General features: G+C 38.2%; 2 protein-coding genes across 12 annotated transcripts in view; one reads left to right on the forward strand and one right to left on the reverse strand.

The window, feature by feature from the left end:
* Positions 1–914: 914 nt before the first annotated feature.
* On the reverse strand, positions 915–26204 carry ZBTB1 (zinc finger and BTB domain containing 1). Of its 5 annotated transcripts, XM_044924853.1 has the most exons (4): positions 26067–26204; positions 9776–11691; positions 5709–5829; positions 915–2732 (listed from the first exon to the last, which is right to left on the reverse strand). In XM_044924853.1, exons 2-3 carry the CDS (start codon positions 11671–11673, stop codon positions 5724–5726), a joined length of 2004 nt encoding a protein of 667 aa, XP_044780788.1. In that variant the 5' UTR covers positions 11674–11691; positions 26067–26204; the 3' UTR covers positions 915–2732; positions 5709–5723. The 5 variants fall into 5 exon arrangements, with proteins under 5 accessions (XP_044780788.1, XP_044780789.1, XP_044780787.1 ...); XM_044924854.1 differs by lacking the exon at positions 5709–5829 and having other exon boundaries at positions 918–2732; XM_044924852.1 differs by lacking the exon at positions 915–2732 and having other exon boundaries at positions 3736–5829.
* Positions 26205–26529: 325 nt separating this feature from the next.
* ZBTB25 (zinc finger and BTB domain containing 25) overlaps positions 26530–26993 on the forward strand; it is a 32468-nt gene continuing 32004 nt past the window's right edge. For 6 of the 7 annotated variants that reach the window (XM_025295387.2, XM_025295386.2, XM_044924860.1 and 3 more), the window contains exon 1: positions 26530–26669. The gene's annotated coding sequence lies outside the window, so the exon portion shown is untranslated. The remainder of the gene's footprint in view (positions 26670–26993) is intronic. The other variant, XM_006072141.3, reaches the window with a different exon arrangement.

A 26993-nucleotide genomic window follows, 5' to 3' on the forward strand; every position in this document is an offset into this window, starting at 1 on the left:
TACTAAAATTTCACCATCTGTTTCTTTGAATCTTGAAAAACTCAAGTCTTTAAAAGTTCTATTTGAATTGTAGATACACAGTAATTGGAATACGACATTACTTTGCCTTGTATGGAAGGCTAGGGCTCCCAAACCTGGAAGAGAGACTTTTCTAGAAAAGTGAATCTGTGTAATAGCAGACAAATTGTACCTTCTTCAGTTTTGTAGAGTGCTAACCTCGAAGACAAGACTCTTGTAGAATTCAATGAAATAATTTAAAAGAAGTAAAAGTAAAAGTCGCTTAGTTGTGCTGGCTCTTTGCGACCCCATGGACTATACAGTTCATAAATTTCTCTAGGCCAGAATACTCGAGTGGCTAGCCTTTCCCTTCTCCAGGGGATCTTCCCAACCCAGGGATGGAACCCAGGTCTCCTGCATTACAGGCGAATGTATAGCATTGCTGATCACTTGAAAAAAGAAAAACAATTTTTTAAACTCTCAAACGGAAATTTAACAAAATGAACTACATTGATAAGGTAGCTATTTCTCTGAATAAATTGTTATTTTGAGAAATAGATTAACGCTCTAAAAGAACTAAATACTATGTCAGTTAATTTTTATAAACAATTACCTATTTTTATATTATGAGGAAACCTAATTTGTTACCATCTGTTTGCCATGAGATAGTACTTTTCTAGTCATTCTGTATTGAAAGAAACCAGAATTTGGAAATAAGAATTTTAGTTAATTCTTTGTGTACTTCTTAAGGTGCTCAGGAATACTATAATTAGCTATATCAGATACTTTATTATTCTGGTATTATAGAATGAAAGGAACAGATAACTTTTCAGCCAAATAATTTTTTAAAAAGAGCAAGGTTAGAAAAGTACAGTATAAAAAAAGTAATATAAAGACATTTTAAATTCTGAACATAGAGGAGGAAATTTTATTAAATAAAGCGTGGATTAAAAAATGTAACAAAAATTCTCTATGTAACCCAGTATTCCATTTTATACTAATATACAGAAAGTAGTCACATTATAGAATGCACTTATATCATTTATAATTATTATAATTTATTACATTTGTAGTTTAGTACAGTCAAAATTTAAGTTATATTTCTCCTGTAAATCTAATTCCACCAGTAATCAAAAATTGTTGAGTTTCTACTATATTGATCTAGCACCTTGAATTATTGATAGTATTCTTTTATCTTTACTGTTTTCTATTTACTTGTTAGAAGTCTGCAGTTCTATATACTTGTTCATATTTCTAGAAGAAACTGGCTATAGTTTTTGGTTTTTAGACTGTAACACTTCTCTAAGTTTATTTATTTCTCTTAAAGCAGATGAATTCTTATGAATTTGAAGTCTTTAGTGGATTTCTCATCTCTCTTCTCACCCCTGTACCCAGTATCACATTTTAATTAACTTTTTCTGATTTTTAGTTAGTCTAATTATTAGAATATTCATGTTATTATCCTGCTTTATATCTAGAGATGTTAAATGACTTAAATTCTGCATCTGCTCTTAAATATGCTCTTAAGTTAGATGTCTTTATGCAACTCCCTATTAAAACATTTGAAAGCATTGGCATAAAAACAAAATAACCATTTCTGAATATATACATCTTAATATTGCAGATGAAACAATAATGATTATGATGATGATATTGAGTTGACTATGCAGTTAGCCAAAACTACAAATATATTCACAATATGCAAATAATATGGCTGTAAGATTAATATGGTTGAGAAAGGTATGTATATGTATCTTCAGGTTAAAATATCATCAAACATTTCATTTTCCCATGAAAGCTTTTTTAAACATGTTAACAGTTGTTTCATTCAATACTTAGTTGAATTTTGTCTTGAAATTTGAAAACTGAGAAGCATGGTATTATGTATTAATACCAAGAATAAACGTTTAACAGAAGCTTATTCTGCCTATTAGGTTACATTGCTAAATTGAGAAGAAAATGTGACTTGATACATTCTTCTTGGTTGTCTGTGATCTGTGAATATATACCACCATGGAAGTAATACCACTTCTGTTTTTTCTTAAAGCAACAGACTTAAAAGGGAGCCTCATTAATATTAATAATCAAGATTTGTGACTGGTATATACAGTGAAAAAAAGAAAGGCAAATGTCACATTACACTAAGCAATAACTAGATTATCTTGTTAAAATATTGGTCTTACACGTAACGTCGTCTTCTTTGTACCCACATCTTTTTATTTATAACCTAAACTACAGATTTGGGATATAATTTTTGAAACTAACTACATTTCATGATATATAAATTGTAATTTAAGTTTAGAATTATATGTGTTTACACAGATAGGTGATTATCTTACTTTATAATGTATTTCTAGTAGCCTAACAAGCCCTTTTATTTTAGGAGGGGCTCTTGAAGATAATTAGCATGTAAAGTTTCATTTCAGTGTAGCTTAATCACTGATGTTGTTGTTTTCTTTAGCAGATTTTTTTTACAAATAATAGAGTCACTGTGAATCGATTTTGTCACAACAAAGTGATTCCAAAGTGATCTTTACTGAGTTTTCTTGGATCCTTGCAACTGGAACTTTTGGGGTTGATGAGGTTTGTCAGAAGACAGAAAAGATGGTGTCACTTCAGATCTGAAATTCCTGGGTCTGGACTTAAAGATTATCTGTTGATGATTGATTCTTCCCCATGTCCTCTCCAAATTCAGATCTCACTTCTCCAGAGGTTTAGAAGGCCCTATTTGACCACTGCCACACAGAAAAAGACAAAACTCAAGAAAAATAATATTGCAAGTTGACTGCTCTACAAGATACAACATAAATCTTAGGTCAGAATTTCATGACTTTTGGCACCAGGCCAGCACACTGGTAATTGAACAAAAAATGAGAACAAAAGCACAGATCCTAAAACTTAGATTTAACTTCTTCCCGAATGTAATTCACTATACCCTTTAAATATAAGGTATTCTTTTCACCAATATAATTTTTCAGCTATTGGGGCAACTTTTTCTTACAAGGGCTAACAAAGAATGGGTAGGACTCATAAATATGAAACAAAGAGGAGGATAGTCAGGTAAAGTAGGGAGGAAGGAAGCAGTTAAAAAGTATTTTCCTTCAAATAAAATAATTTTACAATGTACTTGTTAATAGCAAATCTCTGAATGAAACATACATCTAACAAGTTCATGTTCTTTTTATGAGTGCCTTCAGCCATCAGGCTAACATTGTTCTCTTCAAAGATTGTTTTACACTCTGCAAATGGAAATAAAGTACACCCACACACAAAAAGGAGTGTTCCTTCAAATTCCTATATTCATAGCACTCCTAACCTGCCCCAATGATTCTGGGTAGAATTTTATTTTTTGCAGCAATGATTTGCCCTAATTTTGTAATAAAAGAAATTTTTTATTTTTTCCACATCAAGGAACACATAAGCATTTGAAAGAAACAGTGACTTTCATAATAGAGATGTTTATATTTCTGTCATCTAAAAATGAGCTCTGTTGATTCTGCCATAAGGAATTGGTTTAAGTAGAAAAAAAACAACATAGTAACTTTCTAAATAAAGCTTAACTGGGATTCATGAGATGTCTACCCATTCTTTTCTCAAATAGGTAAGTACAAAGTTATTCAAATGTTCCCACATAAAATTACTACTATTCCTGACTCATGAAGTCATGTTTTTTTACATTTTTGTCATCCTTCAGTCCTAGAGTTTCCTGTGATTTTTTACTTATTACAGTGGTGATTAGTACATTGATACATTTAATTTAGAGGCAAGTACTCAATTATAATCTTCATACAGTCTTTTTCTTGCCAGCAAGATGATTAAAAAAAATTATAAATGGCTTCCTGCCCACTAGTGATCTGTGGTGGAATTTGATAGAAAAGATGAACAATTTTGTCACTAATAATGGACCTTAGTGATTTGGTTCTCCTAAATATAGTAAGGGAGCAACTTAAATGAATTTAACTTCTAAATGCTAAGTCAACTAAGCATATGCATATGTGTTATTAAACTAGTTTAAAATTAGCATGAATTTATAAGCTGCTATTGTCATTTAGTTTATATTTACCAATATTTAGAGACACAAACATTCTAAATCCTTGCACTTTCGCCTCTTGCCAGCATATAAATTTATAAGTAGCTAAATTTCACTTGGTCTAGACTCAACCCATATGTTGGAGCTTTCCTGGTGGCTCAGTAGTAAAGAATCTGCCTGCCGATGCAAGAGACACTGCCTCAATCCCTGGTTCAGGAAGATCCCCTGGAGAAGGAAATGGCAACCCACTCCAGTATTCTTGCCTGGGAAATCCCATGGACAGAGGAGCCAGGAGGGCTACAGTCCATGGGGTCACAAAAGAGTCATGATTTAGGGACTAAACAGCAACAACCCTTGTTACCAAGGAATAAGTCCTTGAGTTTGATAGAAGGCAATGAAAGTGGGCCACCTAAAAGATTATATATTTTGTATGGAATCTTCACCATCTTCTTCTTCTAGTCTCACCTTTTAAAAAAAATAACATTTGGCAGATGGTAGAGATCATTAAAGTAGTAGGCTTTGTTAAGTAACAGTAAAACCTATTGTATAGGTTTTAGAAATCAGGCAATAGATGCATGAAATTAAAATCGATTAGATGGGGAGGGATGTTGTTTCACTTAAACCAGTAGACTATTCCATTTCTTAAAAGTTTGCTGCTAGGTTAGGGTGGATATACAATTGTTTCCGGAAATTATCTTTCATTTCTTTTACAAGTAAGATTGTAAGCTTACACTAGAAATACATAGATACTTTTGGTAAATTGAATTACAAATGGCTAGAATAATTTGTTTTTAGACAGACTTAGATTAATCTGTAAACTTCAATCCTTACAAAATGATAATTAGGGATTTTGTTTTGTTTTTTAGCCAAAAAAATGAAGAATTTCTTATCCACATCACCTGCTAAGGCAAAAGAGGAAAACATTCTGGGGTCCTGATTTGAGGGGGGGCACAATGGAGGTTTTCAAATGATTTATCACATAACCAATAAAAGGAAATGCTGACTGGTCAGAGAGGTTAAAACATAACAATCATAACAGAGGCAAAACATCACAGAGGTAGAAATATAAAGGGAAATTAAAACAAGAGTATTTAATATTCATTTCTAAAACATCATTCTGAATGATCTACTCAAATAAAAATGTTTTGCTTCTGACTGATATATTTTCACATTATGCAATATGTTCATTTAGGTACCACTATTACCAGCTATCTTACCAGGCACAGTAGATGACAGATGATGAACAAGGAGCACAGAATCTCCTAGGAGCTTTGTCATACGTGTTACCTGAACTGAAAAGGCTTTTCTTTGTACTTCTTGGTCAAGTATGTTGCTTAATGGTTAAGTACAGGAATGTAGGAATCAAATAGGCTTAGCTTCAAATTTCAGTGCTAGTATTTAGCTTCTGTATGCTCTCTGGAAAAAGACTCAGTCTCACTGAACCTCAGTCCCCCATCTGGAAAATTATTGATAGAATACTTACCTCATAAGGCCATGACGATTCATTAAAATTACATCTGTATCAAGTGTTTAGCAGAGTACAAAGAGTGTTAATGAAGTGGATGATGGGATTACTGAGAGCCCTGGGATGGGTAGTTCATAGACTTCCAAATCTGGGCCACAAATTCTAACACCAAATCTAACTTTACTTGCTTCAGTTCCCTGGCATTCATTCTATCACCTTGTTTACTGCACCTCAGGTATCAGGAGATGGGAGACATTCCACAAAGGTATGTTCCCACAGAGCCTTTTGGTATCCTGGGATCTTAGGCATTGTCAAAGCCTTCAGAGCACTTCTATCACTGTTAATGGCAAAAAAAAAAAAAAAAAATGTGTAACTCATAAAACCCATTTAGAATTAAATACACCAAACTACTTTATTCTCAACTATGTATGCATATACATATTCAGGGTTTTCTCTTCTGATTGGTACTAATTTAGTGTTTTGTTAACAAGTTTTATGTTTAACTTAAACTGTTACACTGGGTCTTTAGGGAATTTTCCACAGATCTATTAAATACAGAAGTTCTTTAGTGATATATAGGAACATGTATTGTTTAACCAGAGAATGTTACAAACCACCACCAGCTTCTCTTCCCACTTTTTTTAAACGTTGGAATATTATCTCACATGTTATGCATATCCTTGGCATGTTCATAAAAGCTGTTTTCATTAGGCATTCTGTAGCTCTAATGGAATTAATCATTATTTTAGCCAATCAAATTCTATTTTTACTCACTTCACTGATTTTTTTTTTTTACCTCGATGTTTCTACCTGGCTCATATTTTTGTTCTCAACCACAATACTTGTGATTTTTACTTGGTCTATAATATTTCCTTTTAATTGGTGCTGGCTGCTCTAGAAAACTCTGTCCTTATTTTAATTCTTTAATTTTTGTATCTTGCCCTTGGAGTGCTGCTTTTTGTTTATAGTCAAACTTTAAACATTAGCCATTTTACTCATGTAAGTCATTTCTCTGAATATTACTTTAAAAATACAGGATTAAGACAAATTTCTGAGTCATAATCCACTAATCTCTGAGATTCTTAGTCCTGTTTACTAAAAATTATCAACATCTGAGCTGCGCTGGAATTGGTGGCAAGATTTTTTGCTGGAGAACAAAAGGCCCTTTAAGAAAGACTGTATTTGTAAGAAAAAACAAGTTTCCATATATACCTATCTAGATTTCCCCTTCATTTTCACATTTGGAGCCTAATCACGTAAATTACAGACAGTAGGAGGAGGCAACATTCACAACCTCGATTCACTGTCTTCATAGCACTGGAGGGTAAGAAGCGGTATTAAGTAGGCACGACTCTGTAGCTCCACTCCGGGAGAGGGAAGTGAGAGAAAACTGGGCTAGAGAGGTGTCGGATAGTTTTCACTCCCCCTAGTTTTAAAAGGAGGCACGTAGTCATTAAATGAACTCTTAATGAGGAAGACTGTACATATACTCAAAGAAGCTTATACTGCTGTAGCTAGTTGCAAAACAAAAGGCATGTGTCCTGTGTAACACACGGGGAAAACACATCCTGTGGTGTGGCTTTGTGAAACTATAAACATCTCAGTTATGTAAAATTATGTTTAATGTTTATATATATGTTTATATATTCGCTTGCTAATTGGCTGTTAGTACATGTCTAAAACTAAACCCCTTTCCCAATGGGTGTAGAAATCATTTTTTACAGAGTGGTAGTATTTAGATAGGCTTCTGTTCTTTAAAGGCTTCCCAGGTGGCTCAGTGGTAAAGAATTCACCTGCCAATGCAAGAGACATGGGTTCAATCCCTGGGTCAGGAAGATCCCCTGGAAAAGGAAATGGCAACCCACTCTGGTATTCTTGCCTGGAAAATCCCATGGACATAGGAACCTGGCTGGCTACAGTCCGTGGGGTCGCAAAAGGAGTCGAACACAACCTAGGGACTAAACAACAAACTTGTTCTTTAATGGTGGGAAAGCCATTGCAATAGAGGCTTTGAAGAGGGTGATGGAAAAAAGTGGTTCCAAAGAAAGTGATGTCGGCTGCTGCTGCTAAGTCGCTACTAAGATGCTATATACTTTTGAAATTTGGTTTGAGATCTTCTATTCTCTGATGGTCTCTGGATTTGTTACAGAACTTTTATCAGGTTTCTTCAGTAATGTATATACATTTTTCATTTTAAGTTGCATTTCAGATTTAATAACTTGATAAACTACTGTATCCACGAACTAAGATGAATCATTTTTCTTGCTTTTTCTGCTATATGGCTTTTTAAAAAAAATCCTGATTTCTCATTTGCCTTTTTGTGTATTTCCCCCATCTCTACTTCCCATTATTTTGCTCTAATACTGTATGGCTCCTGTAGTATTTCAATTCTTAACACCTCTCAACATGCCCCCACAAATCTTTGAGCACACACTGTGGTCTTCTCTTTCAACTAAATCTATGCTAGTCAATATGTCTCTCAGTTCTCTTGGCAAACTTATTCTTTTATGCAAATTGTATATAAAAATATGACTTGCATATCTTTAAAATGTGATATAAACAAAAAGAACAATACTGTTAAATTACTGTTCGTAATCACAAAATTATACTTTTAAATATAGGAGTTATTTAAAATCCCTTTCATTATGAGAAGGGTATTACTATGCAAGTAGTTTACATTAAAACACATTCTATCCAACAGATGTGTGGATTTGTGGGCTGGTTTTGCCAGTTTTAATTCACATGTAATTCATGTAGACTTCGTGTCAGCAACAACTAACAGTAATACTACTTTATCTAAAAAATGATAAACTATTTACATTTATATGTTCTGTTATTATTTTATAGTCCTCAAATTTTATAGTCCTTTACAGAAAAAAAAGCATGTTGATAAAACTGTAATTTTCCATAACACATTTTCTCCAAATCTTAGTATAAAACACAAGACATGTTTTTTTTGCACACTCTACTTTTATAGAACAACCAGATTTGTGATTGATTTCTTTATTTTATTAGATTTATCAATATACATGGCAGCTTTCTCAAATCTCAAAGTAAGTTCCAAAAGTATGTCATTTTAAAGGTGAAAAATCATTTTCCTTTAGATGTCATCTTCCTAGAAAGCTATTAAAGTCTATTTATAAACAAAAATAATTGATAAACTAACACATTTTAGAAATCAAAATATTTTAAATTATTTTAAATGAATACAAGATATGCTTTTTTAATTAACTATCATAGTTAAATTTAATATCACAAAACAAAATGACTTGTCCCCACTAATTTGCCAAGTGGAGTACAGTCATTGGGTTTTTACACTTAATATAAGTTTTAAATGTGATTATTAAATGATAATATTTTATCAATTATAGGAAATATTCATTTATAGGAATTTCCTTAGGTCCATCAATCTTTTTAGGCCAAGTTTGAGCCCATGTCAACCTTCAAGGTTAGATTCAGCACACCTAACCTGCCTACTAAGTTTTCAATTTAAGAATATGAATTTCACTGGTAAGAGGGAAATAAACAGTGGCTAAATCATTGTTCAACTTACAGGAAAAAAAAAAAGCTAAAGTAAATGGGATAGTTTTAAATAACTACTTAAAAAATATATTTTTTAAAATTTAAAACAGGAATGGCCAATGATATTGGGTTTAAAATTTCACAAGGTAGCCTTAAAAAACAACATAAAATAAAAATTGTGACATCATCACCTTATTGATTAAAAAAAAACAACCTAAGCTTCAATAGTCACCGAAGGGGTAACAACCACTTGTAATCTACATTTAAAAGTAATTTTAATCATAGCTAAAACAAACTAAAAACAAAGAATTCTATTAAGAAATAACAAAAATGATAAACATTTAATAACACCTAAAATGTAGATACTTAAGATCCTAAACAAAAATATTAAAGGTAAAAGGGCCTTAAAATTTTTTTTCAACAATTCCATCTTATAAAATCATTTTCTAAATAGCTCATATCCTTTGCTTTGGTGTTTTGTCTCCTATCAGCTAAACATTATACAGTAGAAAATCACTTATGTTCTTTTCAAATGCTTGGCATTATAATGTGATCTCATATCTTTCCTCAAGTTAAATTTTGCTCCACATATTCCACATGTATACAGATGAATATCCATGTGCTGTTCCAACTGTTCATTATTTGGAAATATCTGAAAGCAGACCTGGCATATAGTCTCACCAGCAGATAAATGAGAAATCATATGCCGTACATGGTCATGTTTTCTGAAGTTGCCTTGATCACAAATGGAACAGACATACCTGGCCATGCCTTTGTGCATGTCATTGTGCAGGCGCAATTGACGTTCTCTTAAAAACTGCTTTCCACATGTCTGACAAACAAACTGTTTTTCCTTGGTATGAACAGTATAGTGTTCTCTTAAGTGACACCGCTGATAAAATCCTTTCCCACACAGGTTACAAAAATGCTTTCGTCTGTGATCTCTTTCATTCTCTTCCATGATGGCACTCTTAAACACATCTTGGTCTAGGCAGCTAGACATATGTTCAACCACTAGATTTTCAGTTTCAAATCGCTGGCCACAATTAGGACATCGAAAAGGACAGGCAGAATGTTTAAATAACTGCTTCTTTTGGATACTGTTTATCTGGAAATGATTGTCTCTAAAATCATCCAACATTTCAACAAACATATCCCTTATTTCTGACTGTTCATCAGGATTCTCTTCCATGTCCATCTTCTCCTCGGCATTTCCTAACCCATTCATCGTCAGATCTTGGGGCTCTCCGCATCTCTGGGCATGCTCCTGAAGCTGTCTACCCTTCACAAGTATTTGTCCACATTTGCCACATGCGCAGATATTTTCGATGTGTTTGGCTAAGTAATGAGATGACAGGTCCTCCTCAGTTATTGTGAGCCCACACAGCTCACAAGAAGCATTTTCAGTATCCTCTTGTACAGGACTGCTGTTGTTCGGGGGCCTCATATTTTCTAAACCACCTCTTTCATCAGCATTTATTGACATCCGAGGTTTTAGAGTTTTCCTCCCACTTTTTTTAATACTGACATCTTCTTCAACATAGTATCTATAAAATGGTTCTTCAGCTTCGTCTTCTAACTCATCATTGTCAGTGGACTCATTACAGTCTTTATCAGTAACTTTAATAATGTTAAAGTCTTTCAGTTCATCTGTAGGAATATCTTCTGGTTCCATCTTAATGATGATTCTTTTCCTCTCAGCAGCTCTGCTTTTTTCTTCACTGGCTAGTTCAGACTCCACTGTGCTACTTTTCCTGCTTCCAGTAGTTGAAGCCGAATCATCAGCAGCCTGGCTTGTGTCTCCTCTGTATTTGTCTGTCTGTGCAGAAAAGGTTTTAGAAGAATCCTTTTCACCAAATTCAGCTTTGATATTACTGTCTTTTCCATCTCGAATATCCACTAACCTATGATAGGATCTTGTGTTTTGGTATGAATGTCTGTTAGTACAGGTTAGCACATGCTCATCTAGTAATTTTTCACAGCTAAAGCCAAATCCACAACTATCACAGGTGAAACTCCGTCCAAAGCGTCGTGATACACGTTCTTTTGGAGTAGATAATTTGGACACAGAACTCTTTTTACATACATCAAATAATGGCTCAGGAAAATTACCTAATTGCAACGACTCTTCATCAGGCTCTCTATTATGTGGTGTATTCACTGTTGAACTTGGCTCTGCACACCACCTATTAGCTTCACTGCCATTTCTAGCCACAGTGTCTTCATACATTCTCACCCCAAATATCATTTTGCTGTTCTGTTTGCTAGAAGCAGAAGATGAACATTTTGAACTAGAACAATCTGCATCCTGTATGTCTTCTAAGCAGTCAGGGACATTGTACAGCTGCAGGTAGTTCATTGCCACTTTAAACTGTTCAAAACTGGAAGGAGCTGTCATAATTTTTCCTAAATACATGAACTGCAAAATGAGATCAAAACACTCAGCACTAATTTTCATGTTGCTGAGATTCAGTTGTGCAGTACTATGCTGATGGTTCATGAAAAACATTCTAAAATAGGAGCTACAAGCAGCTAGAACAGCTTTGTGTGCTTGAAAGTAAATGTCATCAATTGCAATACAACAGTCACAGAGAAAACCCCATTCCCTTTGGTTGTTTAGCTGCTGAAGGACGTAGCTGCTGTGGCTGGGCTTTGCCATCTTCTATTAATTAGAGACCTATGTAAAACAAAAACATTAAAATCAGACAAGAAATCAGAAAAGCACTTGAAAAAAAAGAGCTGTCCATTCTAATGTAGTAAAACTCAATTAATATATATCTGAATCACTTTTAAAATTTAAAGGTGAAGATACCCAGCCATTTATTCAAGCTTCTCATTTTTATTTTAAGAAATACAAGCAAAGGTATCAAAAGCAAAACCCATCATTTTGGTTTCATTACAACTCTAGGAGGAAACATGCAATTTCAAACTAAATTTGAAAGGAAAAAAGACACTAGTTTTAAAGTACTTGAAGAATACAGTGAAAGCAAGTAAAATAGCAATTTGAATTGAAAGTAATTGCCGAATATTAAAAAAAAAAAAACTCTTCAGGTGATTGATATAAAGGAATTATTGCTCATGCTTAAGTGTGATGCAGGTATTTTGGTTGTGTTAAAAGCATCCTATCTTTTAGATACACATATTGCTGTATTTACTGATGAAATGATACATCTAAGATATGCTTGAGAATAATCCAGTGGGGTGGGTATAGGCTATAAATGATACAAGATTGGTCCTGTGGTGATAACTATCGAAGCTAGGAGGTAGACATAATTCTATTTTTGTATGTTTGAAAGTTTCCTTAGAAAAAATTCTACTCACTAAAGCTTATTAGACTACATGCAAATGGTACCAAGCAAATAGGTTTGGTCAATGCCTGTCTCTTAATTTATTAGAGAAGGAGTAATTCTGTATAAAGAAACAGGGGACCTATTTGGGAAGGAGGTATCTGTCCTTAGATTGTAAATTTTTCTTAATTTTTCAATCATTAAAAAAAGGAGTACAAAAGTAACACATGCTTACTGAAAAAAATTAAAACATAAAAGTACATAAAATAAAAACACACCTTAGGTCACATACCTCTTTCCAGAGATAACCTCTCCAATTATTTATCTTCAAATCTGTTTATATGTATACCTACAGAGTCAACAGCTATTGAGTATCCACTACATGCCAGACAAATAGTTTTGCTTTGATTTTTTTAACTTTTTTTTTAACCTAAATGATACTGTACTGTACATATCTTTCTGCAACTAGTTTTCTTCACTTATCAACATTATAAATATTTTTAATGTATAGAGCTGATGCTGAATAAAGACAGGAGCATTGTAAGTCCAATATATTACAAAGCTAAAATAAGATCCAATTTTAGCCCTAATTTTTAACCTATATAAATAAAATTTCAGAATCTATCTTCTACTTGAAAACAAGTTCCTATGCAATTTGACTGAACATAAAAAGAACTGAACAAGCTGTTCACAGAAATAAAACATTCACGTCTCCACACCTTTTAATCTCTGCAGTGATAATTAGAAATTGTCTAAATTTACTTACTTCTACTTGCTTTTTATCTGTCACAAATCACATGTGGGTCACATACCCCTTTCCCCTACTGCCTAAAGATCACCCTGCTTGTTTTTTTCCTGCCTGAAATCAGAGTTACACAGTAGGGACATGCCCCTGGTGAAATGAAGATGGCTTATGAGACCTACTGCCATCTTTAAATTGAAATGTCTGGACCTTTTCTGTAAGCCAGATCAAGTAGTATTACAAGTAGGTATAGTATTTCAACCTTGTGTAACTTAGATATCTGTATCAGAATTGAGTCATGTTCAGTATGTAGCTATATACAAAATGCAATGTATGCTCAGGTATTTATCAATGTGTTATTTATAACTCAAAATGCCCGATAAGAAGGGAGTTGTAAGTAAACCAAGGTAAATCCACTTCCAAAAATTCACTGTCATGTGGCCTTTATGAAAATTATATTCATGAATGAAGGCTATAAAAAAATGAGAAAAGTTTTCAGGATGGAAAGTCAAGTAAATAACCACAGACTACGAAGTTATATAAAAATTACAATAACATAACAACAACAAATCCTTATTTAAAGAGTTAAAACACACACTCACACACAAATATTGACCCCCTCCAAGCCCATTTTATGTAGGATGAGATTTCTAGGTCTATAGACATTTTACAGCAAGGGTCCCCAACCTCCAGGATCTAATGCCTAATGATCTGAGGTGGTGGAGCTGATGAAGTACATAATAATAAAGTGCATAATAAATGTAATGCACTTGACTCATCCCAAAACTACCCCCCTGACCCCAGACCTTGGAAAACTTGCCTTCCACGAAACCGGTCCCTGGTGCCAAAAAGATTGGGGACACCACTGTTCTACAGGCTTCAGAGAGACCTTTAATGAATAAAGAGGTAGAAGGATAGATATTATCTCACATTTTCTTCTAATAATAAGAGTTGTTAAAAAATGAAACAAAGTCATCTAGAGGATAATGACTGTCCCATCTAGAAGCAGGGAAGAAATTCTGTTGAGGACAGTACAGTGAAAAGGCTTTGGGTCAGGCCTGAGTTCCAACTTAGCTTTGCCACCTTAGATGACTTGGTTGTCCTCACTGACCCCAAGTTTCCTGAACTGTCAAAGTGGGGATAATTACACCTCAAAAATCAAGTCAAACATGAGGCTTCACAGGAGCCATGTGTGAAATGTTCAGTGCTTGGCACGTGATAACTAATGGAAGGAATAGTGGCAGTTGTGATGGTAGTGTTGCTTCCTTAAGCACAGGAGGCAAGTCTGACTAGACAGTCTTAAAATTTCCTTCTAAATAAGAGCCCATCCGTATGAAAGCCAGCAGTTTATCTGTTAAAACTTTCAGGTTTAAATGTCTTATGCTTGAAATAATGACATTAAGAGCTTAAAAGTTCCAAAGACCTTTCTAATCTAAAGGAAAAGCAGTTTTATGGTCAGCAACCAACATGATAGGCACATCTGTAGCTACAGTTATAATTCACTTAAATTAGTGAACATACATTCTGTGTTAAACAAAACACTAAAACAAGAGAATCGACAGCATTTTAACACACATTAACTCAAAAATCTGTTGAGTATTTTGGTGTACCAGGCACTGTATAAAGTACTGAGAATCGGCAACAACATAGGTATCCTATAATCTCAAGGATACATCACTGAGGGCAACTTATTGCTCTAGATGAGTTACTTCACTCAACACAGACTCATGTACTATGCACGAAGGCAATGTGCTGTGATGGACAGAACAAGGGCTCAGGGTCCAACAGACCTGAGTATGAATCCCACCACCACCATGTCTCTATATGTCTATCTTCCCCTCATACAGCTGGAAGCTGAACAAGTACCTTTTTGTTAAAAATTAATGCTAATACTACAGCTCTTAGGCTGATATAAAACTGTAGTTTCTACAACATTACAACCAAGTTCTGAGTCAAGCTGATTTTAGGGAGAGTAACCTTTACTAGCAACCATTCACACATTAGCATGAACAACTCTCTTCTTGTTACATCTCATTCAGAAAAGCTTTAAGGCAGCTTAATAACACCAAAACAAAAACAAACAAAGGCAGGAGGTGGAATCATGGGTGAAGGATCTAAATTCCTGTGAGACTTTTAGCTTGTTATGTCTTGAGAATAATTTTTGCATTAAAATCTTTATTTTCACTCACTTTTATTAAACAATAGTTTCACTTGGAGATTGCAGGGGGCTGGAGTTGGAAAAAAAAAAGTTTCACTCAAATTCCAAAAGAAGTTTGCTCTTTTTTTATATCCTTAATAATGCTACCCCAAAAAACATAGTGAACTTTGTTACAGTAAAGCTTGTTACCTGTTTTTAATAAATGTTTAGATTTCAATTCTTGTTTTTATAATGACATTCTGTGATTGCTTTTGTTTGTATATTACTACTAGCTGCATCACTGGTAGAGCAAGTTTGTACAGCCACAAGTCAAAGGGCTAGGGCTGAGAGCAGAAACTTCAAAGTTGATCCAAAGCTGAGGGTTCTCCCAAGGCTAGAAGGAAACCCAGTGTGGATGTAGTTCTCTAGAGGAATAAGGAGTTAGGTGATGCACTGGATTTTTAAAATTTTAGTTTGAAAAAGTTTAACCAGCTTTCTCAAATTCAAAACCAGCTACCAAGCACATTAAGAATATTCAGTAATTTAGATATTCAGAGGCTTTTAGAGCTTAGAGATCTAATCTGGTCAAACAGGCTTATTTCACACAAGGACAATGACGTAGTGCTGTTAAAACAATGTATTAAGGAGGGTTAACTGTGGTAAAGTAGGAACTGGGATTCCTGACCATCCAGATGGTACTAACCACTAAACAGTGATTACTACATACTCCTTGCAGTGTGCCCTTCTGCAAAGAACAGTCAGCAAGGATTGGGCATGAGTCCTTAACACGAGATTTATTAAGATCCTTGCACAAAAAACTACCCAATCTGAACTCCCATCTGTAATGTGGTTGTGTCTGTGTATGTGCATCTAGTCTTATTCAGTAGATGTGTTCCCTAAATTATACTTTAAGCTATTTCAGTAAATTTCTCACTGACATAGTAAGGTTTCAGAAATACTTTTCCTTCATTGCTAAATCTCTTAAATGGAAAAAAAGTTTTGCTTGATGTTTCTATTGCCCTGCTGCTGCTGCTAAGTCGCTTCAGTCGTGTCCAACTCTGTGCAACCCCATAGACGGCAGCCCACCAGGCTCCCCCGTCCCTGGGATTCTCCAGGCAAGAACACTGGAGTGGGTTGCCATTTCCTTCTCCAATGCATGAAAGTGAAAAGTGAAAGTGAAGTCGCTTAGTTGTGTCCGACTCTTCGCGGCCGCATGGAATGCAGCCTACCAGGCTCCTCCGCCCATGTGATTTTCCAGGCAAGAGTACTGGAGTGGGTTGCCATTGCCTTCTCCGATAAGGCGAATCAAGTCAGTTCAGTTCAGTCGCTCAGTCGTGTCCGACCCTTTGCGACCCCATGAATTGCAGCACGCCAGGCCTCCCTGGCTATCACCAACTCCCAGGGTTCACGCAAACTAACGTCCATCAAGTCGGTGATGCCATCCACCCATCTCATTCTCTGTTGTCCCCTTCTCCTCCTGCCCCCAATCCCTCCCAGCATCAGGGTCTTTTTCAGAGTCAACTCTTCGCATGAAGTGGCCAAAGTATTGGAGTTTCAGCTTCAGCATCAGTCCTTCCAAAGAACACCCAGGACTGATCTCCTTTAGAATGGACTGGTTGGATCTCCTTGCAGTCCAGGGGACTCTCAAGAGTCTTCTCCAACACCATAGTTCAAAAGCATCAATTCTTCAGTGCTCAGCTTTCTTCACAGTCCAACTCTCACATCCATCCACCCTCTAATCTGTGTCAATGACTTGCATTACTAAGAACACTCTTCTGAGAACCATTTGCATAGCTCAGGGCTTCCCAGGTGGCTCAGTGGTAAAGAATCTTCCTGCCAATGCAGGAGAGGTGAGTTCAATCCCTGGGCTGGGAAGATCCCTGGAAAAGGAAATGACTACCCACTCTAGTCTTCTTGTCTGGAAAAATCCCATGGACAGAGAAGCCTGGGGGGCTACAGTCCACAGGGTCACAAAGAGTCAGACACGATTAAGCACACACATGCAGTTGAGTTTATAGTTCAGCATCCTAATCTCTGAACTAACAATTACCTCTGTGTCTCAAAGGTAATTGTTAAGTACATACATTCATTTCCTCATATCTATTTCTATGTCTTATATGATAAATGTATGTATATGGATTTGACTTGAGGGCTATAGACTAGATTCTTTTTTTTTTTTTTTTATAGACTAGATTCTTAAGAAGCCTGAAATATAGTGAAAGGATTCTCTTTGCTTATAAACCAGAATATCAGAATGTATTAAACACCCACCTTGTTCCTAACACAGCATAAAGCACTGAGGTGGACGGTGGAGAAGGATGGTATACAGTAGAGCTAATTACATACGAGGGATTACATTTTCCTTTTTTATTTTGCTGAGCGGTGAAGCTTGTGGGATCTTAGTTCCTCGACCACAGACTGAACCCGTGGCCCTGGCAGTGAATGTGCGAGTCCTAATCACTTGACCACCAGGGAATTCCCTGAGGGATTACATTGTAAACCAAGAAACAATTTGAGAAAAATTAAATACTAAATTATATTCAATAAAGCTCAGTAAGAGTTTAGAAAGAGAAAAGCATGAATTGTACCAGAACAGTGGCCTTTAGGAAGGATTTGACTAAAGTCTCCACAAGTGAGGATAAGAAAGAAAAGTAGAAAGCAAGGGGAAAGACATTTCAGATATCTGCACTGGTGTGTATGTAAACAATTGGGGAGAGGTACACATCAGCAAAAATAAAAGCTTGAAAATGTAATGGGAGGGAAGATAAATTTGTTTCACTGGCCTTACTATCAAGCAGATGTGTGTGTGTGTCTATGTGTGTGTAACATATATCTGCTTAAACTGGAGCCTGGCATGTCAACAGTTAAGATATATAGTATTATATATAAAACATGTATATGTGCATGTAAATATGTATATCATTTTATCATTTAATCCTCATAACAATCCTACAAAGTATGTTCTAAGACCCATTTCCAGATAAGAAAACAGAACACAATGTTCTATAACCTTCCTAAGGCCACAGAGTACTTGGTGAGATTAGAACACAAGCAATATGACTTTGCAGCTTGAGATCATAGCCTTAATGACTTTGCTGCCTATAAAAATAAGGTCACCTTGGCAAAGTTCTTCCTAGAATACCATTTTCCAGGGTATACAGTGCTCCAATCTCTAAATTTAACCTCAGTAAAATTCTTTAGGTTTTCTCCTTGAGATTTCTAGGAAGAACTGGTTATACAGGTTTGTTTCCTAAAGAGAACAGGTTTTTATTCAAGGTGCTGAAATTGTACAGTCATCATCAAGTTTAGAAAATTTTATTCACTTTTTAGAATAGGCATCCTGACTGATTATTAGACTGCAAATTCAGTACTTAGTACAGGAAGTTCTGAAATTTTACTGGGTTATGTTCCAAAACTTTAAGTTATTTGGAACTTAAAACATATTCCCATAGAAACAAAGCTATAAATGGTGGCTCCATTCTGTCCTCACACCATAAAGTCTTTAAAAACCCCAATGAGGCTGTGTATTAATTTTTCCTAACTGTGCTGTGCAGTGCATGCCATGCTAAGTCAATTCAGTCATGATTCACTCTCTGTGACCCTATGGACTGTAGTCCACCGGGCTCCTCTGTCCATGCGATTCTCCAGGCAAGACCACTAGAGTGGGTTGCCGTGCCCAGCTCCAACGGATCTTCCCCACCCAAGGATCGAACCTGTGTCTCTTAAGTCTCCTGCATTAGTAGGCAGGTTCTTTACCACTAGCGCCAACTGTTCTGTAGTAGTATTAATACTTGCACCTTTAGCACTAACAGAGAGACTATGCCTACTACACTCAGCTCTCCAAGACAGGGACAAGGCTTAATGGACTTTGTGTTCCCTGTGCCTAGCACAATTCCCATGGAGTTGGCACTTAATGCATGCTTGTTAAATGAACATATTAAATAAGACCCCAGGGAGCAGACATTGATAGATTTGAATACCAGCTCTACTACTTACCCAACTACAAATTTTCTTCACCTCTCTGAGCCTGCTTTCTCAACTATAAGATAGAGATAACCATACTCCTCATGTAACTCTTATATAAACCAGAGATGAAAACTGTCTTTCTAATCCAAGAGCAACAGAATTTTTCTTAAACATTAATGTCATCATTGTGAACAAAATTCACAGAATTTTACCAAGTGATCAAGTTCAACCTGCTGCTTTATAGATGAGAAAACAAACTGAGGCCCTGAGAAATTAAGTCATACTCAAAGTCATATCTAATTTTTTAGATGACAGGACAGGACCTTTGTCTCTTTCATTCTGGTCTGGGGCTCCTCCTCCAATTCCAACAGCTGCCCCACATACAGCAACACCTGGCTGGCTACTAGCTCCTCTGCACCAGTTTTGTTTTTCTGAAAAATAGGAACTGTTCAAATTTGCAAGGGTTGTTCACACCTACACAAAACAGCCTGAGGCTGTTATACTTTTGGAGAGTGTAGTTTGTGGGGTGGTTAGTATTCTTCTGTCTCCTTACTTGTCCAGGCCAACTGCTGTCACTTCTAAAAGGTCTGCTGATCCCCTGTAGCCTACTACTTCTGTTATGGGTTATGAAATTCAACAAAAACTCATTGAAACTGAGTCTACATAAATAATTTAATTTTCTGTGAGGACCTAGGGAAGTGTTTTATGAGTATAATAAGGTTTTAATTCATGCACTTTGTTTAACCTATCTTAATTTTTGATAGGCAACAAACTGCCTTACTCTTTGCTGAGGTTGTCAACCAAATAACTTCTGAATAACTGAGGTGTTCCTGAAGTCAAGGTGCTAGGTCTAGGAAATGAATTTATTCACACAGAATGCAAAGGAAACATAGTGACTCCTGAAATATTCTCTCTCTCCAGGAGAAAAGCATTTAATTCAGTCTACATTTTGATCCGTTCATCCTGAGGAGGCAACATGGCATCTTCTGACCACCAGAGGGCACTGGGTGAACAGCAGGTTTGTCTCAGCAAAAGGCAGCTTCACCAGGAAGTCCCTTTTTGCACGTGGCATTCATATTCTTAGGGTTCATTTTGTGGAACCCTATTCTTCAACATATTCACTCTGTGACTTTGTCTGGGACCCACCTAAAATTGCTCTTCCCCCGCCTCCATCATGCACTAACCACCCAGGATACTTGTGAGTCACCTAGGACTTCTGCCTCACAGTTAACTAAGTCTTGCCAATTTTCTCACTAAATATTTCTCAAATTTGCCCCTCTATCCCATCCTTACTTTTCCTGTCCTTTGAGACATCTATCTTTACTTCTAAATTATTACAATAGGCTCCTTAACTGGTCCCTCGTATCTATCCTTCACCCTCAGATGATTCATAAAGAACAAAAATCAGACCCTGTCATTCTGCTTCTCTGAGTCCTTTCACATACCCTCAGACTGAAATGCAAACTCCTTAAGGAAAGCATACAAAAGCCCTTCCGGTCCACCCATCTAGTCTCCTATGTGGTTACTTACTGCTTCAAACTTCAGACAAGCAGCATCAAACTGCTTGCCACCTCCCCCATCCTCCAACTCCATATACTTCATGTATTTCTTATCTCCATTTTTATTCATGCTAACTGGTTTTTAGCTGTTTTCAGCTGTCTGAACCCACCACATATCTTTTAAGAATCAATCACCTTCTCCAGAAAGTACTCTGTAAGACCTCCCTCTCCCACTGATTTAGGTTTTGATATTACTGTGTATTATCTCCTTATTTTGCACTGACTATGCTATTTTTTAAATCATCAGAACAGCAACATAAAGCAGATGTTAATGCACAGACTAACCAGACTGCCTCGATTCAAATTCTGGCTCTGTCACTTAGTAGATGTATGAACTCAAGCAAGTTACATCTAAAATGTGCCTCAATTCTCTCATCTGAGAATGGGGATGATAATCCTCCCTAGGGCTTCCCTGGTGGCTCTGGTAGTAAAGAATTTGCCTGCAATGCAGGAGACCTGGGTTCAATCCCTAGGTCGGGAAGATCCCCTGGAGAAGAGAATGACAACCCACTCCAGTATTCTTGGCTGGAGAATTCCATGGACAAAGGAGCAAGGAGGGCCACAGTCCATGGGGTTACAAAAAACTGGACACAGCTGAGCAACTAACACACAATCTTCCCTAGGGTTTAGGGTTACTATAAGGAGGTGTGTCATGGAGCAACTGCTAAATAAGAATCAGTTGCCACAATTATCCATATGTTGCCACAATTATCCATATGTCTCCCAACTAGACTGTGAGCAACTTGAAGGCCAGGACTTTGGCTTGTTCAATTCTCTGCAGCATGGTGTGTACCCAGTAAATGTTGCTGAATGAAAACTGGTCAGGCAGCTCTAAGATGATGGGAGGGACTATCCAGCTTCCTTCTTTCAGCAAGTCCACATATATTTTTTAATTGTATTGTTTTCAATTGTTAAATTGAATAGCTCCAAGTGTTAAATTTTTAATTCTAACCAAAATCCTGAAAACTTCACACACCTTGAAACCAATAAAAAGTATCATAAAAAGTATGTTCAGGGGCTTCCCTGGTGGCTCAGTAGTAAAGAATCCGCCTGCCAGTGCAGGAGACTGGTTCAATCCCTGATCTGGGAAGATCCCACATGCTGCAGAGCAACTAAGACCATGTGCCACAACTATTGAGACTGCTCTGGAGCCCAGGAGCTGTAACTACTGAGCCCACGTGTCCTAGAGCCTGTGCTCCAGAACACGAGCAACCAGCCCAATGAGGAGCCCGTGCACCACTACCAGACAGTAGCCCCTGCTTGCCACAACTAGAAAAAAGCCTGTGCAGCTGTGAAGACCCAACACAGCCAGCAATAAATATAAATCATTACAAACAACAACAAAAAGCACCTGGCCTCCAGAATGTTGAAAAAATTAAAGTAAAAAAAAAAAAAAGGTTATGTTCATTCTAAGAAGCTTAACTCCATTTTTAAGTCTTAAGTCTATTTAATATTTCCCCTCATCTCAAACTAACTAACACAGCAAATGCCTTTGTGCTTTCATACAAATAATGTATCATTCAAACTGGGATGCTCTATCACCACACTCAATGGCAGGGATTATTATGATGTGGTTCCCCTGCTTCACTGTAGGCTCCCTGAGATCAGGGCACTATCTTAGTCATCTCTGTGTCCCAAGCCTCTAACAGTTGCCTGACATTTAGTTGGTATTTGATCAGTTTTTGAATGAATAAGTGTTGAAGAAGGCAAGTTTTATTTTGCTTATGAACTTTTTGCATTATTTCAATTATGGCTACTTTTATATAACAGTCAAAAATTACAATGTGATTTCCCATACAACTAATTTTTACAACAACCCTGAGGTAGGTATTTTTACTATCCTCATTTTGTGAAATGAAGAAACAGGTTCAGTGGTTGATACTTAAGTGCTCATCTTACAAGATGGGATTCAAACTCTGACTCTTTTGATTCAGAGCCCTACGTTTCAGTGTTTTCAGCCAGAAAACACTCTTTCTGGCAATGACTATTAACTGAAGTGTCCCTTTGGACATTCTAAGCCTCCCAGAGTCACCCCATTCTTATAAAGCCCCATACTGCAGGCAGAATGCCCTACTCTCCCCATTTCCTCTTCCATCTGCTGACTCCCACCACCCATCAAAGGAAGCCCTCCTCTAATACAAAAGATTTAAAGTGAGAATGGAGCTCTTCAATTATCTCTAAAAATGATCACATCTCAAACAGACAACAGAAAATCTGGTTGGAGATTTAATTCTTTTAATTTTCCAATTTTATTTTGAAAGTGATTTTAAATTCAAATCACAGAAAAAAAAAAAAAACAAAAAAAAAAAACAAAACTCATGTCCTCAACACTATCAACCAATGTTGTAATTTAACTTCTACGTACTGTTTCAGCAATTTGTTTTCAGAATATCAGCTACTTCACAGTTTACTCTTCTTGAAAATACCAGGCTAAGAAATGAGTGATTCTGTACTCTTAAGACTTCTTATATGTGCCACAATATGAATATACTTAGAAATCTAACTTAAATATGTACTATCTCCTTCTAGGCCACATCTGAAACCCACAGTCATTAATCTTCTTCTTTCCTCTAGTTTCCTTTCCTTGATGTTTGGCATGTTACCTCTGGATACAGATCCAGAGGGACCTCTCACCCTGTATCAGCACAGTGATATCTTGGCAGTGGTCTTAATGATAAGTATAACTACTCCTCCCCAACTATAAATTATGAAACTCTTTACAAATGTGAGGGTTTGGTTTTGCTTTAATGAGTTTGGCCAGTATAAATCAACCCATCAAAGGCTTGACACCAATATTAACATTAAAGTGTGAGAACTAGCCTGCCAAGCTACAGTAAGTACTTCATAAGGACAAACCTAAAATAGCAGCCCTGTTATATTTAAACTCTCATGTCTGTTACTTAATCATAGAATTTTAAATCACTCTAATGCAAAACTTTCCCTTTTTCTCTACCTTGCCAATTCTCACCAACCAGAATAGTGAACAGAGAGCATGAGTTCATGAGTCCATGAATCATCACGGCTGTCCGTAGCCAGGGTGAGGTGCACACAGCAGCACAGTATGACCAAATGTTGCCCTCTCCCATTTTAAACAAGGAATTGACTGTTAACAGTGATTATCTCTAAGGAATGGGAGTCAAAATTACTTTCATTTTTGTTTTTTATGTACTTCGGTATAGGTTGAATTTTTATAAAGAAAATGAATTTTATATTTAAAAAAAAAGCATTTCTATTCTGAGGGGAAAAAAAAGACATGAATCACTTTTAATTTGGTTCCCATAAGAGTATTAGAATAATTTCAATTTTTACGGTAAGAGATAACAGCACAAGAAAGTGTCAGGAGACAAGATCCTACAGGGACCAAAGTGACCTCTCAAGCAAATTTTTGTTTTCAAATGTATCTCAATTTTTTTGGGCAGAGGGAAAGACAACAGATTGTAGCTTAAAAATAAAATTTATGGAAAATTTTCTGTATTTTTAATCTCAAATGGTTCTCTCTCCCCTTTGGACCAGAGCTTAATAGCAAAGGCTTAGCACTTCTCTTGGATGGAGGAGAGGCCTGAAAGCAGGCACTTCTTTTCTCTTGCATATTAGAATGGTTATTCTGCAAGGCACAAAGAGATACCCTTAAAAAGCTCCATGAACTATATCTTCCCCAGAGCCTGGCAAAAGAGAACGAGGAAACAGTACAAAAATTTAGCTGCATTAAAGCGAAATAAAACACAAGGTCAAGAGCAAGTGTCTGAGACTGCTCTGCCCTGCTAGGGTCCTGGTTAAATATGATTTCTCTTTGACAACGATGCATCAGGGCTCCCCCTTGCCTCCAATTTAGGCCATACTGGGGTACAAAGAATAGAAAGGCTTCAGTAAGATTGCTTAACTCGAGCAGTTATTATTCTATACCATGAAAATCTGGTTGTAATAGAGAAACCTGCTTTTAAAATGAATATAAGATGCTGATTGAGGGGGTTCTACTTGCAGACTATCATTATTTTATCAATCTCTGGGAAAGTATTTCCCCATCACTACGGTTCAATTTTTTCTGTTTAAGATAAGGAAGCCCCATCTAGCTTCTTCCAAACCCATTCAGGTATTACTGAGACTTTATTAGATATCTAGCAAGTGACTCAAAAGTTTTGAGGTTCTGATGGCCAGCCATCATTCAAGCTTCATCGTTTTGTATTCCAAATCTCATCATATCCATTTGAAATGACAAAATTTCCTAATTTCAAAGAAAAATGTGGTGATTGCTTAGTAGTTATCATGAGAACGGCATCCTTCACCAAATCTGCTCTGGAGTGCCTTGAACTTGAGCTCAAACGACTGATTCTAAGTCTCAAAGAGCCTGGGACCACATCTTGGGATCGAGTGTCAAAGGGGAAATATTTCGTTCCTGGCATAGTTTTCCTGACGTGATACATATTGCATGGGAATACACTTAGGCCAGTAAAGAACCTGCGCGTGCATACCAGTTTGATTTAGAAATATTATTACATACAAACGCCGTACTGTCCCCAGAAAACATCAAGGACTTTCATCAACATCTCCCTGACGCTCCCAGCTTGGAAAATGTCATGTCAGCCTTTCAGATCACGCAGATGCGCTGCTTAGGTACGAAGGGAGACGGGGTGAGTGGCTGAGCTCAGACCCAAACCTACATATTTTAGTGTTAACTGCTCCCGATCTACATCCAACATATTTACCGAACACTAACAGAACTCTAGTAAGCGCCCACCACTGGAAAGGAAAGCACTTTCTTCCCAGGAAACGGATCTTTCCACTAAAAATCCCCAAACCCGAGACCTACCACTTTTTACTGAACAAAACAGTGAGTGTGACGGCAAGAGGGGGTGGGAAAAAGCGTGGCAAGAATTTGCACGGCTCTTACGCCTCCTCCCTCGGAGCGCGCCCAAGTCTGCGGCCTCGGGCTCCGGGACACTTCCCCTCCCACCCGCCAAGGAGCCGCGGCTGTAAGTTGAGAGAAGCGGGCTCTGGGCACGTCAATCAACCGGCTCCTCCCGCCTCCCGTCTACACCTCCCCTCCCCTCCCCCCTCAAAAAAATAAAGGCAGAGAAAGAAAGGGAAAAGAAGGTAACTAATTTGGGAACTAGTCTCCGTGGGGGCTTCGCCTCCGACCCAGGGAGGCCGCACGTCCCCGACTGGGCGCGCTGGCGGGCGGCGGGATCAAGCAGGCGGCCCGGCAGTCACCCGTCACCGGGTCCTCGCCGTGCGCCCGCGGCGCTCCGGCTCCCCGCACGGGTCGGCGCCGCTCAGGTCCCGCACTCCGCCGAGCCCGCCGCCCGCCGCCCTGCAGCCCGGGCCAAAGTTGCGCAAATAGCTCCATAACTGGCAAATACTCACCGGCCGCAGCAGGAACCGGGGCTGCGGAGATTTTAGGGAGTTTAAGGCAAATCGGCAGCGGGAAAGGCGGGCGGAGGCGAAGGGGCCGAGAGCTGCAGTGGCGGCGGCGCGCGGCGCTCGGGCTGGGCTGCGCGGAGAGGCTCTGGCTCTGCCAGGGACTGCGCTGCAACAAAGGACTTCCGCTGCCGCACAGCCGCGCCTGCTGCACCGCACTGAGCCGGCCCCGCTTACGCGGCGACTCCGGGTCTGCCCACCAGTTCGCTGCGGCGTCCGCCAGCCTTCCCCTCCCTCTCGACCGCCCACCCACTCCGCCGCTGGCTGCTAGGGGCACCCGCGGTCGCCTGTTTGTTGCAACAAGTTTCTGCGTCGGGCTCCGAGGAGGCTGGCGCAACCCGCACCGTGGGGGCCGGCGCGGCGGCGGCCTGACCACCCCTCTCGCCCCTTTCCCAAGGGTAGGCTTGGGACCTCCTCCTCCTCCTGTTTGCACAGCTGGATGGGACTGGGCTCCTCCCGGCTCCCCAAGGGCAGGCTGCTGCTTTCCCACTCCGTCCAGATGTCAGAGCCCGGCCCCAGAGGGCCCAGCAGCTGAGACCCTCCCTCACAGTACGTTTCTAGCGTTTGGGGGGCGCCGGAACCCTCGTCCAGTCCCGTGCGCTACCGGTCGGTTCAGGGTCGCCCATTCCCCGCACCTCCCCCACGCTTGCCTTCCGTGGGCTTGTCCGCCTCTGGCCTTGAGTCACTTCCCCCGCCATGCCCCACCCCGCCCGACCGCCTCCCCTCGTAGGCTCCCGGGGCTTAAGCTTCCCTGGCCCCGCGCCCTCACTCCTCTTCCCGCGAAGACGCGGGTGCACCCTTTCCCGCCCCCATCTCTGAATTGAGGTGGTGCCTGTGTTTTTGCACACCCTGGGGAAAGTCCCCGGGTCACGC

The sequence above is a fragment of the Bubalus bubalis genome, chromosome 11, assembly GCF_019923935.1.
Source record: "Bubalus bubalis isolate 160015118507 breed Murrah chromosome 11, NDDB_SH_1, whole genome shotgun sequence".
NCBI lineage: Eukaryota > Metazoa > Chordata > Mammalia > Artiodactyla > Bovidae > Bubalus > Bubalus bubalis.

Coding starts and splice junctions, on each gene's coding strand:
- ZBTB1 (XM_006072147.3), bottom strand. CDS start 11,673: ATGGCAAAGCCCAGCCACAGCAGCTACGTCCTTCAGCAGCTAAACAAC.